Source organism: Lampetra planeri, chromosome 1 (genome assembly GCF_965212315.1).
Source record: "Lampetra planeri chromosome 1, kcLamPlan1.2.h2, whole genome shotgun sequence".
Classification (NCBI taxonomy): Eukaryota; Metazoa; Chordata; class Hyperoartia; order Petromyzontiformes; family Petromyzontidae; genus Lampetra; species Lampetra planeri.
This window is the reverse complement of record NC_136107.1, coordinates 7,448,063-7,472,019: the sequence shown is the minus strand read 5'-3', so window position 1 is coordinate 7,472,019 and position 23,957 is coordinate 7,448,063. Positions and strand designations below refer to the sequence as shown.

Genomic DNA, 23,957 nt, shown 5'->3' with positions numbered 1-23,957 from the left:
TTCGGAAATATGTCGTCTCCATGAAACACAATAAACCAAGAAGATCCAAAGGAGTTTCTGGTAGAACTTCATTCCGGTTACTGAGCAGCATTTTGCAATCTCCAATTTCTGTGAAAAGTTCGTGGCCATTGATGTCGGTGTCATAGAAATTTCCAAAATCTGTGCAATTTCGACAAATTGCATCGACATCTGTGTCGGATAGAAGCGTTTTGACGTCCAGCAGAAATCCAAATTTTGTGTTCAGGTCTTTTAGTCGTAAAAACCGTGTTGACATCTCCTGTTGAAGTCGATAAAATATGCTCTTCATAACGCGCACAATTTCTTCTGCTGCTGAAAGTCCTGCATCTCTTGCCAGTTCTCCTGGCATCTTCCGACGTCGCCTAATTCTGCTGTCCACATCGATCTCCCAGGCTGTGCATCTTGTTTTGGCGTTTTCTACAGCAACTTGGCTCAAATCATCACGAAGCTTGACATTCATGCTCCAAAGATTCAAGATCAGTTGCTGCTTCCTTGAAATTCATAGTAGGATCCTGTAAGCGCTTCTGAACACGATACATTTTTCCAAGAATGACATTCCAGTAATGTAATAAAACTATGAAGTAAAAATTTAATACACATGCCTGTAACTGTTATGCATTACTTCTGGTTTCAGGCGTCATAGTTACGTCCTCCGATAATTTGTCTAGCAGCCCTACTAGTTCATCCAGTCCTTCATAGATAGCTTTAACAGCTTCTGATCGTGCACTCCAGCGTGTTTCAGGCCGTCGTAGTTTCCGCCACAAAAAAACAGGCCAGTGACTAAGGCTGTAAGACTGCGCCTGTCTGTTGTTTGGTACGTTCTTCCATGTAATATCTTAATAGGCGCGCGTACCAAAATGTAATTACGTGACATGTAGGCTGTGTGTGGCGGGATATATAAACTTTAAGGTTGAGGTGTAGATTTGTGCAGTAGTTTCAGGCTGCCGTGCCCGCCGCAATAAGTTATAATGTAACGTTGTAAGCCTCATTTGGGCGCCCCTTTACCTTGGCGCCCAGGGACATATGTACCCCCCTGACCCCCCCTAGCTACGCCTCTGGTAGGGGGGGGGGGAGAGAGAAGGGGGGGGGGAAGGAGGCAGGGCAGAAAGTCACTGGAGTAGAGATCGGAAAGAGATGCACAGAGAGAGAGAAAGTTAACATCTAAATTTTTAGCGTGTGGCTCTGGCTTCTTTTTTGACAGGAGGTTAAATTTATCAATCAAGTTAACTTTACATTTGGTTGACATTGAAGTATATGTAAAGGGAGGGGGTAGGGAGGCATGAAAGGGGTGTAGCTGGATGTTGTGAAAGTGTAAATTTGAGCTGTGGGGTGAGGAAGCAAAGGTGTGAAACATGTGGGAGTGGGAGGGAAAGTGTGAAGTTTTAACTCAGGTGTGAAGTGTGAATATGTTCATCAACTGTATAATTTTACCAAAATATTAACAATGCTGTCTTGATTTTCAGGATTAATTAATTTCACGAAAATGTTTCACTCAGTGAATATATTTACAAAGATAAACAACATTTTGGGACACCTTGCAGTTTTATCCAAGGTTCATACAGTTAAATCTCATAACACAATATGTACGGGGACCCTGTATCTTCTGGCTTTACAATGAGAGGAATGACTAGAAAAGACCTATCATAGTGGCTGTCATCTGTTTTAAGATTCTGAACCAAAATAACAAGAAACTTGTATTTCCCAATTGAGACACATGGAGTCATTCTTCAAATTAGAATCATGATGCTGACACAAAATGGTCTACTCTTCTTTGAAAGACGACACTGCAAGGCAAGATTAATTCGGGTCGGGCTGCCGGATTTCTAAATGCGAAACCTCTGCAACAAGTGGCAAACGCACTCACGCTGGCCACGTCACCACCACGTTCAAACATACTCATTATCTCTATAAGAGTTAGCGTGCCCCTCCCGCACTCACTGTATGATTCAATTGATAATTTATTAATTTGTTTAATTATTGTGAATCGGCCATGATTAAATTATCAATTGAATACAAAAATATGGTTGGTGCACACAAGGTGCCCTGAGACTGGTAACTTTAAAACAGGTCACTAGGTAAGATTAAATGTCAAATTGTCGAGTACAGGACTGGCACAAACTGGGCTGCACTTGCTTTGCAAGTGCCTTCAGTAACAAATACTCTCTTATAAGCTGGAGTATCAGACTACTGCATAGAACAATTACAAAAAGTAATTATAAAAAAACTTTTTAAAAACACGCTTTCATGAAATGTACTAGTAATCGAATAACTCCACGACTCCAGGAAGTGGCCCCGAAGCTTGCCATAACTTAAGGGACCGAGGCGATTTACAGTCAACGTCAGTTGACCATGGACAATTACACCCAAGCCGAAACATAACATCTAAAAATAATGTTTTAAAATATATATTTGTTTGTTTTTTATGATAAAATATAGTATTGTCATCAGTATGACATAAGTATACCAAGTTTGCTGTCGATACCACACATTGGGAAGTGGGTTAAAATTGAGTTACAAGATTTGAGAATACAACAACAACGACAACAACAGACAGAGTGAGTTAATAAAAAGCGTGTAAAAAATCTAAGTGCATTCTTGCTCAAACAAGCATATGACAGTTTAATCTCAATGCACAACCCATAGCTAGCAATACAAATCACACTTTACCATGACAGGGTCAGTTTCTATAGCCACTAGAATCGGTTCACTTCCTATTAGTCAAACACATTTCATTAGCCCCAAAAAGATGACTGGCTGTCAACACTCCAACTCAGATTTGGGCTTGTCAGCTTCTGATTCTCAATTGTGTATACTGACCACAGCATCAATAACCACTCCATTGACCACTAACCACTCACAACTAAACTATTAATTTGTATGGTGTACCTGAATTTCTAGTAAACCTACAATTAAGTGAAATCCTAGCACATTTCTTATCACTGACAAAATACGAATTTATGTGAATACACGTTTTCCATTACCATGAGGTTAAATACGAATATTATTTTTTTATACTCAATATTTTTTTTTAAAACCTTGCTCCATTTGAACAATTGCAAATATTGTTGCAAACAAAGCTTCAAGGGCAATTTTAGAATTGGCAAGATTTGAGGTTTTTAGGTACGAGGGGAGAGAATTTTATGGATAAAGTCAAACCATTTGCTTGCGAGGCTGCCAACAGCCACAGTGCATTCAGTGGGAGTGATAATGGAGACGGTGTGCAATTTCAACCTTGTCAGGATCCTGTCACTTTGAATTCTCCAACATAAAATGAAGCACAGGTGGCATATGGGCCACCTGGAGTAAAGGCCACGAGGAATAAAGGCCCCACCAACGTACAGGTGCTTCTAGAATATAAGCTCCCTAAATTACTGCTCCCCATAACAAAGCCTTGCAGTGCATAGGCCACCTGCTAAACCAGTCGGCTGTGTGGAAATTGGCGCAGTGAAATGCACTGCAGTAGGGTTAAGACTCTAGTCCCTCTCATTGGCAACACAAGTAGTTTTACTTAATTTATAGTGACATTTGCATATCTTTTTTGCTTACTTTAGTTCATGTTAAAGCAATTGACAGATTAATATTTAACCGTCACGTAAGACAAAACTAGGTAGTACCATCAGTCTATGGGCCTTTAGCTAGTTTTTTCCCCTATTTAATCAGGCAAACCATGGACTGGTTTCATCCACCGGGTTTGGCCAGTTAAACAAATGCTCCTGAGTTGCTTGGTGTTATAGGCAAGAACAACCTTAAATACAAAATGTACGTGACTTCAATGCATTTTGTTTATGAAAAAGTCCTTTCACTGTTCATTTATTTATGATTTTACTCCCCATAATTCAGAAATACAAGTATTTGATAGATTAGGAAGATGCATTTCAGGCTGAAAGACAGTAAGTAAAGTGCAAATGACAAGTAAACACAAAGTTGAGAATCACGAGTAAGGGATTGGTTTAGCGTATCATCCCACTGTGGTAGATAACCTACTACAAAGGGGTAGCCATGTTAACAGTGGGCACCTTTCGAAAAAAACTATTGCCATTGAATTGTGGAATTTTTATAATTGGTTCGATTCCATGAACCAGGATGTAAACTGCTCTATTGATTCGAGAGAAAAAAATTGTTTCAATACTTAAGTTGCATTTTAATTTATTAATCACAAGGTAATAATTGAAATAAAAATCTACTTTTCAATTGTCACCCTAGTGGGAAAACAATGTCAATAACAGCACTTGTTTTAGTTAAACATAATTAATTTAAGGAACAATTACAATTCTAGCACAAATGTAATTCATATTATCGAATGAGCAGTGATATCAATAACCCACTGATATACATATCAACAAACAGACCATCATACAATTAATTTTATGAAACATACAAGAACATGGAATATTAACGGTACTATTTAAGAACAATACCACATTGCAAAAACCAGTGGGTCATTTAAACATACCGTGTGGTAATATCAAAAAAGGAATCTCATTCTGGTGGATATTCCACATTTCCATGGAGAAGACCTGCCTGTCTGTAGGATAACCAGTATGCAAGGTGCAAACCTTGCAGATTCACAATTATACTGTGCTTCTTAGGCTGTCCAACATGTGTTTGAAGCTTCATGACTCAGAGATGTGTGCTTTATTGAGTTAAATACTGCAGCTATATGAAGCATGCTGCCATATTGACCTTGTTATAATGTCACTAGGGTAGAACTACTCATTGTGATGTAGGCAAATATAAAGCACCATGCATTTCTGACAAGTTTCCACTACTTTAACCCTATACATCTGCAATGTTTGCCTTTCTGTGAAGATATATCCCCTGCATGATAATTATCTTACCACCCTGAATACTCCAATATGGACAAATACATTTAATCTTAATTTAGGAGCTTTCGTGACTGCAGGGATTATTCTTTGGTTCTTTTCGGTTAAGTCACGTCTAAAAATAAAATAATAAACGTTTTAGACGTGACTTAACCGAAAAGAACCAAAGAATAAATACATTTAAGGCACCTCTTTGAGTTGCATTTTAGTTTTAATTGCTTTGCAAGCCACTTCAACACATTTACTATGTCTACAAAGTGTCTGTATTCGCACCTCTACCACCGCTGTCATCTCCTCCCCCGCTCTAAACTGGAGCATCCTTACCAGTCTACTCCTCCCCTAAGAAAACCCAAAGAACCTATTATTTTCTTTCATTCCAATCGATGTATGCCACAGATTTACATTCTTTGAGAGGCAGTTGCATGTTGATGCTATACAAATCCAAATTATCGATTTTTTGCGGAAGTGACAATAACCAATTATATTCAAAATGTGCAATCTACATTACGTCATTACACAAATGCAGCAGATCACATCTTAGGGAGTTGCCCCTGGAAGACAAACCCCAACAACAACATGTAAGCACACTGCAAGAGATTTCTCATTCAACACAAGTTGGCTCATACTTTGTCCTATACAGAGTAATTGTTGCAAAGTTTATCATTCACTAACAGTTTAACAACAGCTCAGTGCTTCAAAACAGCCATGACAAGCTCCATGGAGCACTCTTCCACCAGCTGCAAACCTTACAACCCTAAAGGCCAGATACATACACCACCAACAGCTTTTCTCTTCCATGGGCCAGAGCAGAAATTGGTACCACCAAAGGTTTAAAAACTTGAACAGAACTGATTTATTTATATGACTAATACGAGTGACTTATATGATAACCCCACTCATTCAAATGGACTGCACATTATTAATCACCGTTATTGGTCACAAAAACTCATTGGAACCACTAAACGTATGCCACATCAAGGTGGCACCGACAAGCGATACATCTGCTCTTGGTTCATGGATGAAGTCCCCCAATCACGGCTGTGAGACCGACACTAAGAGGGTGTCTGACTTACCCGCTTCTTCCGTCGTCATGTCATCCCCCGCATCCCCCGTGCCATTGCGGCCGTTGCTGTCGCCGTCGCCCGTGGCTCGGAGTCTGCCAGCCCCCCGGGTCCTGCAAAACAACGTCTCAGTCAACATCATCAGGCACTCATGCTTCATGTTAAATTCCTCTCATTGCAAAGCAATGTAAAATACTGCAATTTGGCAAAGGCAGGTGTGGCTGGTAACCCCAATTACTTTTTTTAGCATGTAATCATATTACATTTAGATAGAATGCACCACTTGATTACTTTCTTCATTACCATATTGTTACGCTACAATACATCTACTAGTAATTAAACAAGGATAAATGATCATGTCATCAGCTTCGGTTAATTTCATTTTGTAACACAATATTTGTTCCTGGGTAGTAAGTGTTATTTTCTAATTTTTTATGCCCCATAAGTATAGAAAATGGCTATTTTTCCCCACAAACTTTGCTTTTGTGACCAGGACTTCATGTGAAGGAATAACACAAATGCACACGTTTTGCCATTGAAAATAGGTAAATTTCAAAATATCACTGGCCTGGTAACAAAAGCTAAATTTGTGGGGATTAGCCATTTTCTATACTTTTGAGGTATAAGCAATTACAAAATAACACTTACTACCCAGGAACAAAAACAAATTTTGTTACACTGTTTTCAACAGCAGTAGCCAAGGCATACATAATATACTTCAAATCTCAGAATCAAATCAAAGCACTGTCATCTCCGGGGTTAAATCAAGTCATTACTGTACATGTTACTTTGAATCAAATAATCATACAAGTGGGAGTGGAGTTGTGGTTTAGTGGTTCGCGCACTGTGCTATGAAACCGAAGACCTGTGTTCGACTACCAGCGGACATCGGTGGTGATTGATTTGAACCCATCCTGGACCTCCGTCTCTCCCCCTCATCAACCTGCACTGACCAGTGAGGTGAAGATTGGTTAAGCAACCTCTACGATGACACTGTTTGGTGAGGCCTTTATGCAGCAGCGACTTGACAAAAGGGGCTGCCAATTGTTTAAAATGTTATGAAAAAAGTAACAAATGTATTAGGGTGACAAATATGGAATTAGTATGCATTATATATAAAAAAAACATCAGAGACTAATTACATTTCAAAATAAACCTTCCCAACTCTAGTACTATACTCTCATGTACATATCCAAGGGGGGAACAATCACTTAGAATGACAGACGTCGCCTGCTACCGGACAACAGTACATATAAGCAAGCAACAAATGCATGTCAATTGGCGACTGCTGCTACCAACGCACAATATAACTGATGAAGTCATGATTCATCAATTAAAACCTATTTATGATTTAATGTGACTATGGAAATTGAATTGCGTGCTTAAACAAGTATTTTCATGCATGCGCATTAAATGCAAATATTCCCTTTAGGATAATAGTCAGGACGAAGGAAACACTACATGGCAGAAGAAACGAAACAGAACAAGATGGTATGTACAGTACAAACAGTATAGACAAGTTAGACCGTGTAAAATGAAACAAAAATGTGATTCTTCCATCAAATATTGACACCGAATGTCATTTGATGACATTGGTACTGAATCGCAGGTGAGTGAATTGCTAGGAGCCGAAATGTAAAGTCACTGTTCCATACGATTGTGGCCAGACCCAACAAAGGCACACGCAGCGACACTGCTCAGGACGAGCAATTTAAACCCGAAGGCATTGATTTTAACGGATGCCCATTTAAGGCACTGGTGAATATGCACCGAATGGGAAAATATCATTGAGTTTATATGTAAACGGACAATTTGCCCCGGATTAACTCAACCATCATTGTTGATTTACAAAAACCTAAGTGATCAAACTGACACCGCTCAAAAAATGCACAAGGTCCACAAAGGATCAAGAAATTCCCAAGTCAATCACTGAGGGTGTTGACAAAAAAGCCTTGTAAGGTGAAGCAGATTTTTACGATGAAGCAAGCTTGCCGTCACTATACGCGATTGGATTTTAATTCCATGGCCCATTGTGGATCTTATGTAATTTTGTATACGATATACGTTTAATTCCATGCACAGCATTTATGCCATCAGCCATGCAAGCTGAAACAGAGACAGTTAATTGTTTTTTGCTTTCACTGCTGTCTAACATTGGATTAATGACAACCCAAAAAACAAACAGCTCTTATCTTGAAGATGCATAGAGGCTGCATGCCCCAGCCCATCAAATACAAAGTTTGTAGTTATGTCCAAAATTAATTGAAATTAACCTTACCGTTACCACTGTGACATAATTCATATCTATACATGTTAATGCAGTGATGTCAGTACAGTGCCACTGGCAAGCTTGACCAAAATGTATTTTTTTAAAGCTTCAAAATAATGTCAGACAGCCTGAGACAGACTGATATGTACATTTACAATAAGAGCTAATTTATTCTTGTGCTACTACATCTTTTAAGGCGCCATGTGCCCGTGTAGTAATTCTGAATCAACTTTCTACATCAAAAGTGAGCTAAACACAGGATGGTGGCGGCGAATGCACTGCTGCCACCAAGAAGCCACATGCCACCGAGGTCGCGCGAGTCAGACCATTTTTCCAAGGCTGAACCCTCAATATGAATAAAAAGGCAACAGTAGGCAGGGTTCCAATTATAAAAATGGTTTGATCTTTATAAAAAATATCTAATTACAGTATTTACATGAAGAACTGCTTGAAACTACGTCTAATCCTGTCAATTAATAATCTGCTGAATTATTCATACAAAACTGAGGACCTGGACCTGGTTTACCCAGTATCCCTTGCAAGAGGCTCTAGGTCGCAATATGCTCTTACTTGGTTACAAAGGACATATAATTATTTTAGACGCCACAATAATGTACTGTCGAACATTAACTAAACGTTAATGTCATGTTGTTCAATTATTTAAAAAAGTTACTTTAAAATAGCCTAGTTAACTATATGAATAAACAGCAATATTTGTAATGACATTTTTATTCTGCAAGGCTTACGGTTTTCTATTCACACGGCCCGAGTAAACTATAGTAATCCATACATGTGCCACACTCCCACCTCCCACCTGTGGTGGGAAACAGAGAAAAAATAAATGAGGGAAGAATAGTATATCGGGGACATTCACCTGTGAAATTTAATAGAAATTTCTGAGCTTCATTCATTTTTCACAATAGTTTTTCACCTGGAAAGCTTCTGGTTTTAGATTTCACAGTATGAGTGGGCTCTGGTCAGCCATAATCCCTCACCCAGACTCCCTGCCCAGTCTGCATCAGCTATTTGGGCTGTTCTATCAAGGTGAAAATGGAGAAGAGACATCTTGGGCCTATGCTGGCCTTATATAGGGGTCAGTGTGTATGAGTGCTTAGATAAATACAATTGCTGGGACATCTAGTTTTAATAAATCATAAAGCATTGAGTAAGCAAGGACAAAGCAGCCTGAGCCTGATAATTATGTACTATGCATAATATAGTACAAGCTGAAAAAGCAGCACATTCAAACAACCAGCTGGATGAAAACAATGGGTGACAGCATGACCTGCCTCTGCTGTCAAAATGAGTGGCCGTTGCCGCTATACAAACCACACCCACCTCACCAGAGTAAAAACTGAACTATATTAATAATTTTACATTTTAACCCTGAAATACCTTTTTAAAAAGACCTTTAAAAAAAAGTCCTATTCTGAGATGTTTGGCCAATTTCTTTGAGCATTTGTAACTGCCAGTAGAAAATGGCTGAAGAAAGCCCACTTGTGTGAATGGGGGACACCAATGACCCACAGACAGCCTGCATAACACAAGCTTGCTGTATTATACCTGACGGCACACCTCATTGCCCAGCAAGGAGACCACAAACACAGACCAAGGCTCACACATGCCTAACTGGTCCACCAACCCTGCAAATGCCTGTAATCCGCACCTCCGATTAGCAAGATTGGCTACGTACGGTGCAAAAGTGCACCATATAATAATCTAGGCCTGTGTGGCGTATGCATGGTTTGTGCTGAAATGTAGTCACTCCATCCACTCTGGAGCAGAAATTGCAGCACCTAACAATGAATCAGATAGCATGGGTTTCCCCCATCGGCCAAACACCGCGCCTCAAAACCCAGAGAATCAGGGAGGTGACCCCTGACAGGGGCACAACACAACGCCAGAGCTCAGCTACAGGCTGATGACAACCAGAAGTCAATGCTGAACTAGAGTTTGCTTGCTTAAACAAATGTTGCTGGAAAAAAATAAAGCAAGACCTAATGAGGTTGCTGGCTCTAAATGATATGCTGCTCACACGCAATCATGTGTGAACAGAGAGTGGTTTGTTCATCCAGAGATAAGAAAAGTACATTGCACAGTGAGAAACACGTGCAAACATAAATGTGCATGGATACATCTTGATGTGTATATAAATGCAGAATTGTTTACATAAAAATACGCACAAATAAGCACAGCAATATGCAGGATATTTACTGTACGCACTGTAAACACATCACATAAGATAAATTGTAATGCGGGCATGCATACTGAGATATTTGCACATGAGCTCCGATGTGTGCACATTTACAGAGATGTGTACTCATTGATACAAACCGAGAGATATACAAATATTATACAGAGACAAAACTACGTGCACAAAAATATATGCAGTTACACATGCTGACCTGTATACCGTGTACAGATAAATATGTATTCACACGTACGTATACACCAGCACACATGTGTTGAAGTGAATATCCGTAAACACTGCATGCAGACCCAGATATGCACGCACAATCTCTCCTGTACCTATATCTATACTGGAGAATGCAACTATGTAATCAAAAGTTGACACAATAACAGTACACAGCTATGTACACAAACAAATCTAAGTACATAAATGCTCGTGTTCTCGTGTTGTGTAAATCCAATTGCTCAAGCCCACTTCCATCGCAATGGTTAGCGCACGTTGATGAAGAGGGTGATGATGATTGCTTGTGTTGCAGTCAAAACGTCCTGACAATTGTATTGTTTTTTATTTTCATTATTTTATTATTTCCCTTCTACGTGACTTTACCGAAAGAGCAAATCACGAAAGCTTTAAATCAAAATTTAGGGTGGGGGTGGTTCAAATATCCCTCACCACTCATGTTAACCCGAGGCCAGGAATCAAAACTCATGTCACCGGGTTCGTAGCAGTGCTCAAGCCACTGCATCACTGCTCTCTGTCATTAGGTATACAAATGTGTAAACATAAACAAAGTTGCGTACACCCAGCCATAATCATGTACCCACGTACATGCATACAAATTACAAACGCATGTTTGTACCTGTGTATGCACGTATGTGGGTACTTGTCGAAACGTACATCTATGTACATGTTTGTAATTGTGGAAAAAAATGCTGTGCACCCATAGACAACTAATATATAGAACTAATATATCTGCAACTACTGTAAATGCAATGACCCACGTGGGCACGAGCAGAGTTAAACAGCAATGTGCACACAAATGCCATGTACTATACAACACAAGCGCTGTAAGTGTCTGACGTCCCCGTGGCGCTTGTGCACTTTATTTGTACGCAAACACACAATAGTGCACCCATATATACTTTTGTATCAACGTGTATAAAACGTAGCAAAGCCACAAACACGAACGTGTAAACACAAAGCCGTAAATAAATATTGGCACAAAGGTACATACGCAAAAGTATATCATATACAGAAACGTGCCACATATATGGATATAGACTTATACACGCATCACAGACGTAAACAACCCCACATCCATGTTTACACAGCAAAAAGCGCACGCGTGTTTACAAAGGACTGAGCCTCGTTAACACAAATGCACGACACGCTTAGACCTACGTACAGACCCGTGTACACACGTGTAAGATGCACACATACCCGTGTACACACGTGTAAGATGCACACATACCCGTGTACACACGTGTAAGATGCACACAGACCCGTGTACACACGTGTAAGATGCACACAGACCCGTGTACACACACACACTCGGCGCTGCACTTATTTCAGTATTTGTGGTGATCGCAAAGCAGCCACACGCGACTCCCACCCGGCTTCCCACCCGGCTCCATTGAGCTCGGATCGGACCCTCCGTGGCACGACGTCTCCTCACTTTGGGCAGAGTTTGCCTCGACTCGGCTCCCCGTTACTCGGCTCCCTCGCTGCTTCGGTCACTTCGGTCGGGGCTCGGCTCGGCTGCTCGGGGCCGGCAGCCACAGCAGTAGCAGAGAGCGAGGAATCCTCCTCCTCCCGTCCGCACGAGGGGACCCGTCCTAGCCCCACAACCCGGGAAGTAGTCCCGGCCCAGCGGTCTCACCCGACACCCGGCGCGGAGCGCACAGCCGGGAACGGAGCCGAGACCGCGTCGCCCCCTCCCCCAACACCCCCCTGCCACCCCCACACCCCGCCCACAACACCCCCCCCTGCCACCCCCACACCCCCCCACAACACCCGCCCCCACAACAACCCCACCCACAACACCCCCCCCCCACAACACCCTCCGCCCACAACAACCCCCCACTCTCCTTCCCCCCAAACACCATCGCGCCCCTACCCCCCGACCGCAACCAGCCCCTCCCCCTCCACTCGTGCGCGGTCACGTGAAACCGTTCTGAGCCAATGAGAGGCGCGCAAAACCCGGGCAGCACCCGGGGATTGCGACCTGGGGCCTTCGTGCCTCGTCACGTGACGTGGTGAGCCGAGGCAAGCCACGTGACAGTCAGCCAGTACACACCGTAATACAGCCACAGGCGGCCACACCACACACGAGCCACATTATAGGGCACCACGTGTGTGTACCACGTGTGCAAGCCAGGACCCATGCATGATACGAGCTCGGACCACGTGTTACAATGAGCCAGATGCTACAATAAGCCACGGAAATTATTACAAGAAGCAGTTTTAACACACCACGTGGTGCTGATACAATGAGAAGCAGCAGCAGCCGTCCGCTCGCATACAACTACCGACATTGTTTTTATCATCGACATTTTTTAATTAAAGCGTTTTATACGACTGACCGCAGGGCACGACGCAAGAGTCAGGTCCACAGATGATGCTCCAAACCAATCAAGGTAGAGGAGCCATTGCCCTCTCAGAGGCTGCAAACTCATCACATTGAGCACAGGAGCAGCCCCCTCGCCTCTACAAACAAAGCGTGGCGCACAAGCCCAGCACCCGCCCCCCACCCCTATGAAAGCCGAGCGAGTGTCGCTGTGCGCGGCTTCGTCGCTTTACTTTGCGGGGCGCTGCGTGGGGGTGGCGGGGACGACGCCGTCCTTTCTCGGCCGCCCCCGGGCGCGCCGCTCGCTCGCCCCGCCCGCCTGTGGAGCCGCTGTCCCGGCCTCCCCGTCCGACTCCATTCTGGGGCGAGAAAGAAACGACGTCAAGCACGACGCGCACACCGAAAGAGAGAGAGCACACGCAGCGTGTACAAGACACAACGCCGAGTACACATACTAAAGGGGTGTAACACAGGCACAACTGATCGTGTACAACACAGTACATACAACGGCGTTACACTCACACTATAATAAGTACACTATCGAAAAAATACTCAAGACCGTGCACACAGGTATACTACCGGCGTGCAATAGTAACTACACTATACACAACGCACTATACACACAACTCACACAGCGCAATATCGAAACACGAACAATACAATCAAGGCGTGCACCACACACAGATTCCCCATATAGCCTTAACAGACGTTTGGGAAAAGTGCTGTTAGCGAGCATCTATGAAAGCCACGCCCAGCTACCTTTGTCTCCCTCGTGGTGAGGTTTACACACCGCACGAGGTACTCACTTGAGGCTGAGTCGACCTAGGGGAGGCCCAGGACCACTTCAGATAATCGCCACTGGTGTTGGCCGTGTCCGTGGGAATCGAAATCGCGTAGCCGGGTTTCGTAGCCCAGCTCACTAAACCGCTGCACTACCCGCTCCCCATATACAATACCATACACGACACCATAGACATACACACTACACTCTCCGCGTATAACCAGAAATGTACACTATACTATACCCATACACTACACTATAGACACATACTTTACTATATACATCGGTCATTTGACAGATAAATGTCTTCCCTACGCCGTTGCAATCATGATCACTCTGCATTCACACTCAATCACATCGCCAGTGGTTTTCCTCTTGGACGCAGTTTTTTCTCAGGCGGCCAGTCACCGGTTTCGTGTAAATCCGCCATCATCTCTCCTCGGGGTTTATCCTGCCCAAGCCCACTTGCGTTTCTCTACAAAGATTGAAGCCCTTCATCATCTGTGCTGCCAATCGAGAAATTCCACGTTTTGTTTCTTAGTGAAATGCCACGCATACGTATCTCAATGTTTTGCACACTTTTCAGCGTTTACATTTTCTTCCCGAGTCCATTGTGTGTGATCCATACATTACACGCACCCAAATACACTGATCTAAAAACGTACGGTGCATTGGTAAGCTATTTTTATTTATTACGTTTCAAACAACCACTTAAACATGTCAGAGATGTCCGTCTTTTTGCAAGGTAACTAACACAGAAAGTAGTCACAGGTTGGTGTGATGTCATTCCACTGCATCATTGCCAAAGCTGAGGCAAAATATTAACTGGTAAGAGAAAATTAGGTCAAGTGGTAGTAAAATAGAGATGGGTTCTCAAAATAAAAGTCCGAAAAAAATTCATTTTGAAAAGTCAACACTGAAAGTGTCATGGACTACATTTAAAATTGAGGGCAAAGTAAAACGCAATCTAAAATGATATTTATAAAGATCAATCTTAAACATTTCACAGAACGTACACAACCCTGTAAAACCACGAATAATGGAATGTGAATATAAATAACATACATTGTTTGAAGATGTCCAAGGGAGCATGAAAACAACACAAGCTAGCTCTTAGAATTGCAAAATGGAACCATAACCACGTGCTAGAAAAAATGTCGAGTGGAGGAACATGCAAATGATAACAAACAATATTCCACGAGAAAAATAGAATTTCTCACATCAATATGACATCCCAGATGTCAATCCTCATGACGTAACCACTCCCATTTGTCGTAAGAAAAAGGGTAAAGACCAGATAGAATTGTGGCCGTGATCAAGGAAGCGGGACCATCTGTAAAATCAAAATTAGTCGACTTACTAAATATTTCCAAATAAATTAAATTCCACAATTATGTGGAAATACTATAATTATTTTGCATTCTGCATTAATAAACCGCATTATATTAAAATAACAGCTGGGCTATCAAATTATACAAGTAGTGAATTACTCTACCGATTATCAGTTAGATCACTCGACTGAATGGAAAAGCTACAAAAAAATAGTTTGGTAAAAAAATAAATCTTGTCTCTAGGTGGAAGGCTTCACGACTGTCAGCCACGTCACGCTCGGCGTGGCTTGTCAGGGGGTTTCCTGCCTTCATGTGGGCCCATTTAAATGTTTGTCCATCTACCCAATCGAATAATTGCCCCAGCGATATTAATCGCGCGTTATTTATCTGTTGCGCTCAACCAACAGAATCCCGAGACTTTCACGAGAGGGTTCTGCCAAATGTGTGCAGTAGGGGGCGATAATTGCTATACTGTACAGTATAGCCCATGATTATCGATACTTGAATCACTACAGTAGTGTACACACAACACATAGTACGAGCATCACACCACACGCACACTAGTTCGATACGTATTTGGCCTGTATTAATCCACCCCTTATGATTCCATCAATTATTGGAATCGCCTCTTTCCGCCATTGTGGTGCACGTAGAAAGTTCAGTAATCCACTGGGTAATCTCGTCATCAATTGCTCACTATACAACACTGACGCAGTCATGTGACACTGTGTAGGTTAACATATGGATCATTGTATGCTTGTTGTACATTGTGCTACAAAAGACACGCTTAGGACACACCGCACTAGGTAACCTCCTGTTAGCTGCCCTAACCATAACGATACGCAGCTCCATGCGATAATCATCGCTGTACCGATTGCAACGTCTCTTTTGTATGGACTATTGCATCTCTATTGTTTGTACTTTTGTTCGATCCATTAGCCAAAATGCAACAGCATGCTAATTTAGAAAAACGTAAGCGACTTACCCACACACGAATATAATTTAGTCGATACATCGTTACTAAAATGGGTCAAATATACTGTTATGCACACTAGGGGCACAATTATTAATCCCTTACGACCCACCACGTACTGCATATGTTGAACTTCTTTCGCACCCCACCTAACTTAACCGTTCAGATATATATTTGTGTGGGGGGGGGGGGTTACCAATTGGTGAATAGCAGCGTGCACACAATTAATCTAACAGGCCGAGCCCAAAGAAAGACCCAAAGAATAGAGGGTCGCCCTTACACAAGTGGCAATGGTGTTTCGTGACTCTCAAATGGGGTTGTCATCTGGTTAGAGGACAGTAGCGCCCCTCGTGGCTACCGCGATTACGGGTAAATCATAATACAGGAGCATCGAGAAACCTTACGAAATTCTACGTCCCGTGAGCTCAATGATCATTCGTCAATTGCTGCACGATTCTACCCCCACTGCACACATGCGTTACACTAATTACATCTGCACAGGACACACACAGCCATGTGCAGACCACGAATGACACTCGTTAAACGCCACAACTCCTCGACCACGATACCCCTGGTGGGAACAGCACACCGCACACCAAACATACATGACGTTCACATCACATCCACTGGAACGTGTACCACACAAAGCAATCCACACTACCCTTTCTAAAAACACTGCGCATACAGCACATACGCACTCCGTATTTCAGGCACAGCACTGGATTCTGTAGTTCATACTACAGAGTACGCAGTACAGTACACACTGCAATCAACGCATCACGCATACAGCACTCACGAAACAGTACATAGTATTCGGCAGTGTCCAGCATACAGTACCATGTGCACTACAGTACGTACAAGCTACATTCAGGACACGCTGCACGGAGTAACACGACACCTATTACACAATCCGCCTACACGTGCATTAGTCACTGCATTGTTACGCGCACTCTCCGTACATAAAAGGCACAATACACTCACGATAAATACGAACACACACCACCACCACGGGCTCACAATGGCCTCTCGTGGCAGTCAGCACTCGTGTGGTTGTAGTTTTCGCTGTGGTACTGCATATATAGTTTGCAACATTGTTCACGAAATGCCTTCATTAAGCGTTTAAAAAACAAAGCGAACGCGTTAACGCCGACTCGCTACCTACACGTGAAACCCGTTCAACTCTCAGATTTTCCACGAATTATTGTGACCTGCATTCGATTTAACCTGACCTCTTGCGTCCAGATCGTCTCCTGTTGGTAAGGTCTTATTTTCCTGAAGACGACCGCTTGTGTTGCGATCGAAACGTCGATATTTATTTTTATTTTTTTCTATCTACGTGGCTTTACCGAAAGACCCAAAGAATATGAATTCCTACAGTCACGAAAGCTTTGAGTCAAGATTTAAGGTCTTATTTGACTGTGGTCTCGTCTCATCTCACGTTATATTCGCATACATCGAACAATCGATTTTTGCACATGCGATTCGTAGCATGCATCGTGCAATAATCGATCAGCCGTGACGATACCGTATACGGTAGCTCAAGAGCCCCGTGTCCCAATATTACACCAGTCGATAAAGCGAATACCGTCCAGTGAATGCACTAAATTAGAACACTGCAGTTGCCCTATAAATCTGGGACCAATCCATCAAAACGAAGCATTTTTACCACCATCTGTGGTGAGCTGCAAGGACTATACACACACTTAAGAAATACTAAATGTCACTTCCATAACAGCGGGTTGGGTGGTTAATACGTAAAATACATTATACGTGTGTATATCGTCGTTGTTTATGGAGGTCCCGCAGTACACGAGTAGTCCCAGGGATTGTGTTGGAGCTGGACTGGGTCACTTACAGGCGAGACAGCCGATACTGCCGCCTGCCCTGCCCCGGTCTCGTGTTCGAGTCTGCGGATTTGGTCACCCAAGCCCAAAGTGGCGATGGCACAAACGACACACTTTGTTTTTGCGGGAGAACGTGTCAATTGTGTATTGCAATATATTTCTATTATCGCTCTACCAATACTGTGAACGACGTGTCGTCACGTTGTGGAAATGTCCACCACCGACTCAGGACGCCAACGCATGGGAGGCCCACCACCACCACCCCACGCTCGAGTGAGCGAGGGAGACTTTGAGTGAGCTGCACGTACAGTGCTGTACTGGCCATGCTGCACATACAGTACTGTACTGTACTGGCCATGCTGCACATACTGTACTGTACTGGCCATGCTGCACAACCCAGTCCGTGCTGCACAAACCCCCAGCCCGTGCTGCACGAACCCCAGCCCATGCTGCACAACCCCCAGCCCATGCTGAACAAAACCCCAGCCCGGCGGTTGTCGATGGCGAGGCCAGGGGGGGGGGCAACCAAAATAACAAAGAGACCCATTTTTTCGAATTCGGGGGGAGAAAAAAACAATTTCAAGAGCCGTAATACGCATGCGAATACGAGACGCGGTCCTTAACAAACAAAAAAGAGCAACACGCCGACGACCGCTGGGCGAGGCGGAAGTGATTGCAGCGTCTGCCCGCCACGTCGGGCCGTGCAATTGGTCCCGCTGCTCCACACAAAGATGCCCCCCCCACGTGTCGCCATCACAGACCGTGGGGGGGGGGGGAAGCGCTGTGAGCGAGCACCTTCGAAGGCCAACGCCGCACACGAGGGGGTTGGGGTGGCCAAAACACCCGGCCGCCTTTGTCTCTCCAGTGGCGATGTTTTACACACCGCACCAGGTACTCATTTGAGGCCGAGTCGACCTAGGCGAGTCCCCGGACCGGTTCAGGTAAATTGTCACTGCGCAGTTAAAATCGTTGCACGATCGCTTCCCACGATTGCACACACACACAAGCACACATTCGCTCTCCCCGCGAGTCCACGAGTATCAGAATAGATTACTTGTCTTTCTACTGGTATAATAACACTCTTGTACCGCCCTGGTTAATTTGGAGCGTACTGTCCTTGTTTGCAGTCTACTCAGCACGAACCGCCGATTCACCGGTACAATTCAGAGTTCTACATTTTTTTTTACAAATGATACACAAACGTTACCTTAACACTAGTTAAAGCAACGAGACAAACAGGTGGAAATACAAATACGACTTGAAGGGGAATTGAAACAAATCGAATCGTGACACCGCAGCGCGGCTCGGCGTTCTACGTCTGATGTCACGCCGTCTCTGTGCTCCTGCCTCGTCTACACGATTGAGTTATGACCCGTCTCGTTTACTTGTACTGTACCGTCCCGTCCACTAGTCAATGACTCATTGGCGTAAGTTTAACACATTCCTCCTGCGGAGGGAGCTGGTAAGAACGTTGGGTTGCTCGGTCAATGGCCAGGGTCAACGGCGGCGTGGTGTATTCCGCAAATATGCCCGACTGAGGGCGGGCACAAGCCGGCGTGAGTAGGTTAAACGTTGAGTTTTATAAGGGCACCACGGGGTGACCAGCCCCTCCCCACCCAGCCCCACCCCCCACCCAGCCCCACCCCTCCCACCCCCCACCCAGCCCCACCCCTCCCACCCCCCACCCAGCCCCACCCTCCCCACCCAGCCCCTCCCTGCACGACGGACGGACACAATAATCCCCTGTGGGCTGGTGGAACCAGTGGGTTTCTACCAGTAAAACACTGCCATTCTTACACGCGCGTATATCGTGAGCGTCCCACACCCCCAAAGATCCCCCCTCCCTCCGTGTAGCCTTAAGAGACTGTAGGGGCAAGTGCTGTTAGCGAGCACCTATGAAGGCCGGCACGGCACACGAGGGGTGGGTGGCCAGCACCCGAGTGTCGATATTTACGCATTGCACCGGGTACTCATGAGGCCGAGTCGACCTAGGGGAGGCCCAGGACCGATTCGTATAATCGTCAACGGTGTCGGCCGTGAGCGGAAATCGAACCCGGGCCGCCGCTCACCGCTACCACCACCGCTCACCACCGCTTCCCACCACACCAAGCACAGTGACGAGGGTGGCAGCAGCAGCAGCAGTGGGTGTGTGCCACTCTCTCGAGCAGTGACGAGGGTGGCAGCAGCAGCAGCAGTGGGTGTGTGCCACTCTCTCGAGCAGTGACGAGGGTGGCAGCAGCAGCAGCGGGTGTCTGCCACTCTCCTGAGCAGTGACGAGGGTGGCAGCAGCAACAGCGGGTGTGTGCCACTCTCTCGAGCAGTGACGAGGGTAGCAGCAGCAGCAGCAGTGGGTGTGTGCCACTCTCTCGAGCAGTGACGAGGGTGGCAGCAGCAGCAGTGGGTGTGTGACTCTCTCGAGCAGTGATGAGGGTGGCAGCAGCAGCAGCAGTGGGTGTGTGCCACTCTCCTGAGCAGTGACGAGGGTGGCAGCAGCAGCAGCAGCAGTGGGTGTGTGACACTCTCTCGAGCAGTGACGAGGGTGGCAGCATCAGTGGGTGTGTGCCACTCTCCTGAGCAGTGACGAGGGTGGCAGCAGCAGCAGCAGTGGGTGTGTGCCACTCTCCTGAGCAGTGACGAGGGTGGCAGCAGCAGCAGCAGCGGGTGTGTGACACTCTCTCGAGCAGTGACGAGGGTGGCAGCAGCAGCAGCAGTGGGTGTGTGACTCTCTCGAGCAGTGATGAGGGTGGCAGCAGCAGCAGCAGTGGGTGTGTGCCACTCTCCTGAGCAGTGACGAGGGTGGCAGCAGCAGCAGCAGCGGGTGTGTGACACTCTCTCGAGCAGTGACGAGGGTGGCAGCAGCAGCAGCAGCGGGTGTGTGACACTCTCTCGAGCAGTGACGAGGGTGGCAGCAGCAGCAGCAGTGGGTGTGTGCCACTCTCTCGAGCAGTGACGAGGGTGGCAGCAGCAGCAGCGGGTGTGTGCCACTCTCTCGAGCAGTGACGAGGGTGGCAGCAGCAGCAGCGGGTGTCTGCCACTCTCCTGAGCAGTGACGAGGGTGGCAGCAGCAACAGCGGGTGTGTGCCACTCTCCTGAGCAGTGACGAGGGTGGCAGCAGCAGTGGGTGTGTGCCACTCTCTCGAGCAGTGACGAGGGTAGCAGCAGCAGCAGCAGTGGGTGTGTGCCACTCTCTCGAGCAGTGACGAGGGTGGCAGCAGCAGCAGCAGTGGGTGTGTGACTCTCTCGAGCAGTGATGAGGGTGGCAGCAGCAGCAGCAGTGGGTGTGTGCCACTCTCCTGAGCAGTGACGAGGGTGGCAGCAGCAGCAGCAGCAGTGGGTGTGTGCCACTCTCTCGAGCAGTGACGAGGGTAGCAGCAGCAGCAGCAGTGGGTGTGTGCCACTCTCTCGAGCAGTGATGAGGGTGGCAGCAGCAGCAGCAGTGGGTGTGTGCCACTCTCCTGAGCAGTGACGAGGGTGGCAGCAGCAGCAGCAGCGGGTGTGTGACACTCTCTCGAGCAGTGACGAGGGTGGCAGCAGCAGCAGCAGTGGGTGTGTGCCACTCTCCTGAGCAGTGACGAGGGTGGCAGCAGCAGCAGCAGCGGGTGTGTGACACTCTCTCGAGCAGTGACGAGGGTGGCAGCAGCAGCATCAGTGGGTGTGTGCCACTCTCCTGAGCAGTGACGAGGGTGGCAGCAGCAGCAGCAGTGGGTGTGTGCCACTCTCCTGAGCAGTGACGAGGGTGGCAGCAGCAGCAGCAGCGGGTGTGTGACACTCTCTCGAGCAGTGACGAGGGTGGCAGCAGCAGCAGCAGTGGGTGTGTGACACTGTCCCGAGCACCCTCCAGCAACGCGTGACGTGACAACACGCAGCACACACGCTGCTGCTGCTGCTGCGCCTTCAACCGGCCATCCAGCCATCCATTCTTACGCTCACGATTTCATTTGCATCGCAACGTGGACTCGACAAATCCATCATTTACTATCATAACGCACGGGTTGCTTTCGGCTTGTGGGTCACAGCGAGACGGCTACAACCGAGACACACGCAGGGTCGAGACGAGCACCTACAGGCGAGACAAAAGCACAAGACGGACGAGACAACGCTGATGCGTAAACGGGACGGCGCAAGCTAGACAATAAAGAATCGATGTTTTGTTTCCGAAATCGCGTTTTACAATCGTGATCATCGTGGCAGAGGCGCGGCGTGGGAACGCGTTCCAGGCGGGGCGCGTCGGGCACCGCGTCACGGACTCCTCACGAATAGGATCGCAGCCATGCATCGATTCTGCCATTCACATCGATTTCTAACACTGATCGGTAATTATCGAACGGTTTCTCTTTAATAAAAAAAATAGTAATTATGGGATAGGTTCATGTTAACCCCGTTGCAGTCGGTAGACGCCACTGCATTTCTCAAAAGGTTAAAAGAGAATGAATGCATTGTGCCTCGAATTGCGACCCCAGCATCGCGACATTTTATCGATTCGCCGGTGGTGCTGGAAAAATGGTCACACCCTTACGCATCAGTAAACAACAAGCTCATTCGTGGAGTAATTCATACCCGTCAACCCATACGGTTTACCGTATTCTTGTGTACAGGGAAGTTGAGTTTTCAGGTCCATACTGCGTACAGCCGTACCGTTTCAACACGGGCAACATGTTTTGTCTATTTGTGTTTCTCCCTTGGGATGGTACTTTGGAGGATGAACGTTGAGATTTATAAGGGCACGGGGTGACCAATAAGTTCGACATTTGTCTGAAATGTAGGTAGGCAGATCAGGGGTTCATACTCTTAGCTTTTTTCGGTAAAGTCACGTAAAAAAATAGAAATAATTATGTTATTTCTATTATTTATTTTTATTTTGTACCTACGTGACTTTCCCGAAAAAACCTAAGAGTATGAATCCTTGCAGTCACGAAAGCTTCAAATCTAGATCAGGGGTTGGACAGGTATGAGTATTAGTGCAGCAGAATTCATCTGCACCAGCAATTTAATCAACAGCCTCGTTTCTACTTTGGGGCCGTCCATAAATGACGTCACGCACCTGGGGGGGGGGGGTCAGACATTTGTGACGATGTGATGAAGGGGGGGTTTGAGAAATGTGACGTCACATCAAAATGCGCAACTTTAAATAGACAACACGTTCTACTTATTTAAATCGACTTTTTAATAAACGTTTTCTCCTACAACATCAGAGTGCAGCGCCACATTAAATAAGCACTACAATGACAAGAGTTTAAAGCGATTTGAAGCATGTTTTATTTTGGGGGGGGGCAGAGCTTTGTGACGTCATATTTGAGGGGGGGGGTCTGACTTTTTGTGACGCCGTGTGACGACGGGGGGGGGGGTCAAAAATCGCGTGACGTCATTTATGGACGGCCCCTTTCTGCAAACTGTATTTTCTACCTCGTCTGCTTTGTACAGTCTCGCATAAACTGCACTATATTTGTAATGTTTAGCTCATCTGCAGTGTGCTTACTGGTTGTACTGTAACCTTTGTACCGTTTCGAGTGTGTGATACATTTCTCGTTTGTACGGTACGTGTCGTTTCTATGTCATACTCTCTCGTATCAACTATCATTTCACGTCTCTATTTGCCTACCTCCTTAGAACCGTCTCCTCCAATATGTCTCGTTCGCTCGATCTCATTAGTTCTGACAGGTACAGTACCACTATAGAACAACACAAAATGGTGGGGGGATGAGAAGCCCATTGCATTCAAAGGCTACACAGGCTTGTACCCCTCGTTTTATATTACACGATTAAAAAATGTAACGCGAATTATACAATTTGCCGATTGTATCTCCAGCTTAATTGTCGATTTTAATCGAATATTAAATAAATGCCGAGTAATCACAACAGAGGCCCAACGTTGGGAAGCAAATTTTTTAATAGCCTAATTCACATTTAATATAATGCTGCTTACAGCCAATCTATATATATAAGTTAAATTTGTGAATGTGTGTCTGTTCAAAATGTTTAGCGTACTTCCCGACATGCAACGAACTTGAAATTTGCCATGTGGATACTTTCCAGACTGTACACCATGCAAAAATTATTTTTAAAAAAATACTTTTGTATATTTGGGGGGGGGGGGGGGGCG

At 45.4% G+C, this 23,957-nt stretch overlaps 1 protein-coding gene across 8 annotated transcripts in view; it reads right to left on the bottom strand.

The window, feature by feature from the left end:
• Nucleotides 1-23,957, bottom strand: part of KMT2C (lysine methyltransferase 2C) — a 177,061-nt gene that overhangs the window by 140,999 nt on the left and 12,105 nt on the right. For 7 of the 8 annotated variants that reach the window (XM_078617795.1, XM_078617848.1, XM_078617983.1 and 4 more), the window contains exons 2-3: nt 13,162-13,287; nt 5,915-6,015 (exon numbers count right to left, since the gene is read on the bottom strand). In XM_078617795.1, coding sequence (XP_078473921.1) covers nt 5,915-6,015; nt 13,162-13,286 — 226 coding nt within the window. In that variant the 5' untranslated portion in view covers nt 13,287. Of the gene's footprint in view, nt 1-5,914; nt 6,016-12,037; nt 12,216-13,161; nt 13,288-23,957 lie in introns of those variants that run through there. The other variant, XM_078618209.1, reaches the window with a different exon arrangement.